Below are 6,785 nucleotides of genomic sequence, written 5' to 3'. Positions count from 1 at the left end.
TAATGATTTTGCGTGTGGGAGATGGAAATAAAAGCTAAAGAAATATTTTCTGGTTACTATTTACATACTGTTTTCTTTTTTCTCCTCCATTATGTTTACAAAGAATTAAATAAAAAACGCTTTCTGGCCGGTACCGACCTAGTGCATCAACACACACTGAGTTCAAATAAGCATTAGCCTTCGTTTAAACAAAGGCTGTTCTGGCCTGTCGGAGCTCGCTGGCTAACAGGCTGCCCTCTCCCTTATCTCCCCCCTGCAGTGTCTACGGCTGTCCCGTGGCTAAGAAGAGAAAAGGGCTGGACAGGCCGCCGCCGTCGCCCTCACCCAAGAGCAACAACTACCTAGACCCCATGGACAACTCCACGATGGAGGAGTGCTACGAGTCAGATGGCACTGAGGAGATGGATGGTCCGGAGGGAGAGGGAGGAGAGGAGGAGGAGGAGGAGGAGGAGGAGCGGGAAGAAGAAGAAGAAGAAGAAGAAGAAGAAGAAGGAGGAGGAGGAGAAGGAGGAGGAGGTGGAGGAGGAGGAGCAGCGGTTGTGGAGGAAGAAGAGGGGGAGGCGGAAATGGAGGAAGAAGGGGAAGAGGAGGAAGAGGAGGAGGAGGAAGGGTACACGGACTACAACGATGCCCATATGGAGGCCGGGGAGGTGGAGAGGGGGCCTGACGCAGAGGAGGAGGAGGAAGAGGAGGACGTAGAGGTGGAGCAAGGAGACGAGGAGGAGGAGGAGGCGGATGAGAGGGTGGAGGAGGAGGAGGAGGAGGAGGAGGAGGAGGAAGAGGAGGAGGAGGAAGAAGTGGAGTATGAGGATGACGAGGAGGAGGAAGAAGAGCCCAGGAGTCATCGACAAGGTGATGGTGGTTTCTACTTCCATTGTATGCTAATTAGCATTTTCCTGGGTGTAAAATATAATATTCAGTCCTTTAAAAAGGGAAGATGTTTTTGGCATCTTGTCGCCTTTATTTGCTCCAGGAAGGCTGGCAGAGTAACAGATGCTCTGTTTTATCAGCTCCCTAATACTCCCACCTGCATGGCTTTAGAGACGGAGGGAATGGGAGTTTGAGGTTTGTACCCAATACCTCTTACTTCAGGAGAAAACTCAGAGTCACTCTGCCAGTGAATTTACAGAGTGTTCAAAGCAAGCATCCCATGTCGCACAATGTTGTCTTCCAAGCAAGCTTTACATTTTCTCAATTTTGCCCTTTATAATTACAACAGCATAAAAGGGCTCTTAAAGATTGGCTTAAAATGGGTTTGAAGACTCCTCCTAACCTGAAGACTTTAAGGGAAAACAACAAGCAGGATTGCACCCATTTCTGTATGGATTAGAGTCTAATACAGAAAAACATAAAAGATGTATAGGAACAGTGTACTTTCATTAAAATATATATAAAAAAAATTATCTACAATTAGTTAACAAGATGTTGCCTTTCGTTTTTAAACCATGGGATTTCATCAACGTCGATCAATGTTTCCTTGCCCTATCAAGTGTTCCTTATTTTCGTAGGGCTTAGAAAGGTGTATCTTCAAAAATTGATAGCTAACAGAACCTTTGTTTGCCTTTGGATCAGACAAAGTATATGAAAAGCCCTCACTGAATAGCTTAGAGCATGAAATGTTTTATTCCTACAGTTCATTTCTTTGATGTCGTTTGTTTCATGTGCAGACGGTTTGTTTTATTAATGAATTAGTTAACTATTTAGTTAACAGTTGTATTAACATTTGCACATTTACCTTCTCTTTAAACTATTCTCATGCCACACTCTTTCAATGGCAATCGAGATGAATCTTAACCTGTCCTTTGTTTTTGAGAGGCACTTTCCTATATTATAATACATATGCAAAAACTCTACTATATATCATGCGTATAATACGTAATCAGAACAATAAGCCTGATGTCACTGTTATACAGCATCATCACTGAGACTCAAACTGGACTCTTCTTTCCTTGTGGCAGAACATGAACACATCATTCATACATCACATGCAGTATAGAACTCTGCCAGTCACTGATATGACATATCACCTATCACAAGGCGAAATAATCAATAGGCTCAAGGTCATGAGAGGCAATGGATTATGCACAAATACGCGCTTGTTGCCGCTATTCTACCTTTTCTACCTTCTACCTTCCTCTAAGAAGAGGAAGAGGTCTTTAGCAGCCACTTTTCTTTCACCGATAAGTACCTTTTTCGTACCGTTGCACCATGCTGGACACAGGTTGACGCAAACGCGTTTATTTGTTATTTGTGCACGTGGGATCTGAAACACATCCCTGCCGCTGGTGTTATCCCTCACCCCCCCACCACCAACCAACACACCTTGAAGTGGACGCTACATAGGATCTGGCAGGTCTCTCGCCGACAGATCCTGTATGTTGCACCCCCGCATCCCCGATTGGACCCGACAGTGCCTTCAGGTCCAATTAAGGGTGAGGCTGGGAGAGAGAGGAGTGTGTTAACCCTGGTTTGGGCGCTTCCTGTCACCAACCGCCCCTACCCACCACCACCAGCCCCCCCCAAAGTGTTGATGCAGTGTTTCCTCCGCCTGTTTCCTTTGTCTGGACGTGAGAATGCATCTCCGGCTGCACCGCCGTTCATTAGAGCCTCGGGTCAGCAGGGGGCGGGGCCTGAGCATCCAGCCTGAGCATCCAGCCTGAGAGCTGCCACTGTTGCCGCCCTCTGCGTTGTTGTCGGCGCCGTCATGGCGACTGAAGCCTAGCAGCAGCACCAGAGGTGCTAGCTGACGGGCCAACTCTGCACTCCGGTGCTTTTGGCGTTCCTGTTTCTTTGTGCTTCTTCACCTCTCCTGCTCTTTGGTTTAGTAAAGAAGAACAATTTCCTAAGGGACTCTGTAGGTTGTTATCATTTAAGCGTATTTGCCCTTTCGATATGGATTTTACTGAGTTTGTTTTTAGAAGCTTGTGCTATTTAATCTTTTCTACACATGGTTCGTCGCTGTGTTAGTCATCTGTCCAAAGACAGAGGTTTCAGGCTGCCAGGGAGGAGAGGGGCGGCTTGATTCCAATCGTGTGCATATAATGGAGGTGGTGTGGTGAGCAGCACGTGGCTTGCACATTGCTCTAGAGCTAATCCAAAGCCAATTCAGGCCATGGCTGTGTTCTGCCTCAATCTGTTTCGCTTCCATATCCCCTTTGTGTACACTGATTGCTCTCTAAATTGCTTTCCTGTGCCATGTTTCATGCCATCCAAAATTAAAGCCCCTGGTGCAGGAGGGAACTGTAAGAGGGCTTCGCCCCTCGTCCACCACCACCACCACCACCACCACCACCACCTCCTCCGTCTTCTGCTGAAACATGTGGCCGGTCAATCGTGACTGTTCAGCCTTTTCCGGTCCAAAGCTCTCACCTCAAGCTCGACGTTTGTGTTGCCCTCATTAGGTTGTGTTCACTGGTTCTCTGCTGTGTGTGTGTGTGTGTGTGTGTGTGTGTGTGTGTGTGTGTGTGTGTGTGTGTGTGTGTGTGTGTGTGTGTGTGTGTGTGTGTGTGTGTGTGTGTGTGTGTGTGGTGTGTGGGTGTGTGTGTGTGTGTGTGTGGTGTGTGTGTGTGTGTGTGTGTGTGTGTGTGTGTGTGTGTGTGTGTGTGTGTGTGTGTGTGTTGGTGTGTGGGTGTGGGTGTGTTTGTGTGTGTGTGTGTATTCGTGTGTGTATTCGTGTATGTATTTGTGTGCGTGTGTGTGTGTGTGTGTGTGTGTGTGTGTGTGTGTGTGTGTGTGTGTGTGTGTGTGTGTGTGTGTGTATTTGTGTGTACGTATGTGTGTGTGCGTGTGTGTGTGGGTGTTGTGGGTCTGTTAGTGGTGATGTTTATGATTACAGTGCACAGTACAGTGTGTGTGCTGTACATTTTTCTATGTGGTATGGTAAACATCCCCCATCGTGTGTGCTGCTAAGGTACATACTGCCTCTGTACACACTCACATACTAGCTTTCAAATGTTTGTTAGTCGGTGCCATTTCGTGGCATTTTTCAGCTCTGTGTTCGTGCGAGCATTACAATAACTGGCAGGGTAGTGCGGAGCTTGGAAAGTATTAATTACTGATAATTATCTCTGGTGTGTGAGATTTTAATAGATTTGAATCGCTTGTGCTCTCCAAAAATATTTGAGAATGTGTCTTTTTGTGGACTACCCACTGCTGGAATGCAAGTGTCATGTGTGGCGACAATGAGCGATGTGCACTTGAGATTGTATGTGTTCCAAAAGAGTGAGTGCTTGAAATTGCAGACAGAAGAGGTTTGGCAACCTTTTGCAGCATGTCAGAATCAATTAGGCAGTGAAAGGAACTTTTAAGATCCTCTCGATTGAATGAAAAGGGGTCTCGGCTCGAAGACAATGAACGGGCAAGTGACAGGGGGGTTCATCTTGTTGCAGATTAACTCTCAGTGTCTTAACGTTCATCCAGAAATAGGACTGGCGATTCTTCCTCCAATTTGAAGAGCCACTCTATGTTGTATTTATGTGTGTGTGCATCCAAAACGAAGCAGTCGCTGCCGAAATAGTAACATCTGTTAGTAACACCCTTTGGAACAGTGATTATACAATTAGATATTCCTCTAGTCACTCTTACCCCCTAATTATTGCTCCGATAATAATCATTTGAATAATAACCTTAATTTCCCTATTCATAATATTCCACAGTTTATGGTAAAACAGGTTACCTGGGATGATACCTTTAGTCTGATGTATCATAATTCCTCCTGGTCCTCGTCCCTGTCTGGAACATGTCCAGAGCACTAGATGTGACTCCCTTTCGCTGATTCTCGATTCAGTGCACAAGCTCCTGTTAAAACTCGCAAAGTGAATTATTAGGGGGAAGCGAAGGGTTCCTTATCCAATTTAACCAGACCATGCCCAGAAATCTGATTTACGGGCAAAATAGAATAACCCAAATTCAATTACGAGACATTTGTTCTCTTTCTGTTTCTCCCAACAGGGGACGATCTGATGTGCGGTGGCGGGGGAGGAGGAGGAGGTGGCGGCGGCGGCGGCAGCAGCAGCAGCCACAGCAGCAGCAGTGGCTCGAGCCGTGCTGAGGGAAGCGAAGGCAACCACGTCGCCCGTGGCAACCACAGAGACGGCGCCGACAGTGGAAACCCCCGACAGGGCCCCATGCCGGAGAAGGACGACAACAACAACGAGAACGAGTACGAGAACTACGACGAGTTGGTGGCCAAGTCGCTGCTCAACCTGGGCAAGATCGCCGAGGACGCCGCCTACCGCGCCATGACCGAGTCGGAGATGAACAGCAACTCCTCCAACAGCGCCGAGGAGGAGGAAGACGAGGACGACGAAGAGGAGGAGGAGGAGGAGGAGGAGGAGGAGGACGAGGAAGAGGAGGAGGACGAGGAGGAGGAAGAGGAGGAGGACGAGGGAGAGGTGCCGCAGAAGGGCGATCTCAGCCTGGACGTGGACAGCGACGTGGTGCGGGAGACGGTGGATTCGCTGAAGCTGTTGGCGCAGGGCCACGGCGCCATGCTGTCCGACCACCTGGACGGCCAGGACTACGGGGACGGCTTCGGGGAGAACGGCGAGATGCACGGCGAGTACGCGGGGGGACGGGGCGTGGGACACCCCGGCGGGCAGGCCAAGGCCGCCGGCAACGGTCAGGGCGGCGAGGACAGCGACGAGGAGGTGTGCCTCAGCAGCCTGGAGTGCCTGCGCAACCAGTGCTTCGACCTGGCGCGGAAGCTCAGCGAGACCAAAAGCGCCGACCGGGTCCCGGGCCACGGCCAGCTGAGCCACTACGGCGGCGGCGGCGGCGGCGGCGGGGGTGGCGGCGGCGACGGGCACCACCCGGCCCAGCACCACCCGGGCTACGAGGACTTCCAGCAGAGCCACGAGGAGCGCCGGACGCTGGACAGGAACTACTCGGACATGGTCAACCTGATGAAGCTGGAGGAGCAGCTGAGCCCGCGCTCCAAGGGGTTCGCCAGCTGCGCGCAGGACGACCGCTACCACGGCAACCACAGGGACTTTGACGAGGACACCACGTCGGTGACGTCGGACCGGTCGGAGGAGGTGTTCGACATGACCAAGGGCAACCTGTCGCTGCTGGAGAAGGCCATCGCCATGGAGTCGGAGCGCGCCAAGGCCATGCGGGACAAGATGTCGGCGGAGGCGGCCCGGCGGGACGGCGTGCGGTACAGCCACGAGGAGCACGGCTCGCGGCACGGCTACGGCGTGGAGCGCAAGGCCCGGCTACCGGACGGCATGAAGAAGCCCTTCTACCACAAGGGTGAGTGGCGTCTTCGTCTCCGCGACGACGCCGGCTCCCCTGAGCTTATTACAATCTCGTCCGGTTCGATTTAGTTGATGTTAAATTGTGTTTTGGTTTGGGGGGAGGGAGGGGGGGGGGGGGCTGCTCACACAGGTAGAAAAAAAGGCAGATATTTACTGTATTTCCGAAGAAAATGAGAGTGTAATTTCTTCTCCTGTTTGGCTCAGTATCTCGGATTCCTGAGAGGAGACGATGCACGTGAACATTCTGGAAACCCCACTATAACCCCGGGACAAGCTTTTTTAGCCAATTTGGAAATACACATCTTGGTAGCAGCAGGAGAGGCAGCATCAGCTTATGTTGTTAAAATAGGCCAGCATGGAAACATCACAGGGTAGGCTTGTCAGGCATAAGTAATGGCAATCTGCACGGCCTGTTAGGACCGCAAATCTCATCCCTATGATGCAGCACGGGGTAAAGCTGCCTATTTTTAAACCCGGAAAAAATGCACTTCGGAAAAATAGCTACGGGAAAAAAGAAAGGCTGTCTGG

The 6,785-nt window shown here is 50.4% G+C and overlaps 1 protein-coding gene across 1 annotated transcript in view; it reads left to right on the top strand.

The window, feature by feature from the left end:
- myt1lb (myelin transcription factor 1-like, b) overlaps window positions 1–6,785 on the top strand; it is a 143,474-nt gene that overhangs the window by 105,826 nt on the left and 30,863 nt on the right. The window contains exons 2-3 of the mRNA XM_030357116.1: window positions 230–852; window positions 4,951–6,252. Of these exons, the coding sequence (XP_030212976.1) occupies window positions 230–852; window positions 4,951–6,252 (1,925 nt within the window). The remainder of the gene's footprint in view (window positions 1–229; window positions 853–4,950; window positions 6,253–6,785) is intronic.

Source organism: Gadus morhua, chromosome 5, assembly GCF_902167405.1.
Source record: "Gadus morhua chromosome 5, gadMor3.0, whole genome shotgun sequence".
NCBI lineage: Eukaryota > Metazoa > Chordata > Actinopteri > Gadiformes > Gadidae > Gadus > Gadus morhua.
Note: the sequence above shows the minus strand (reverse complement) of the source record. Positions and strands in the feature narration are given on the sequence as shown.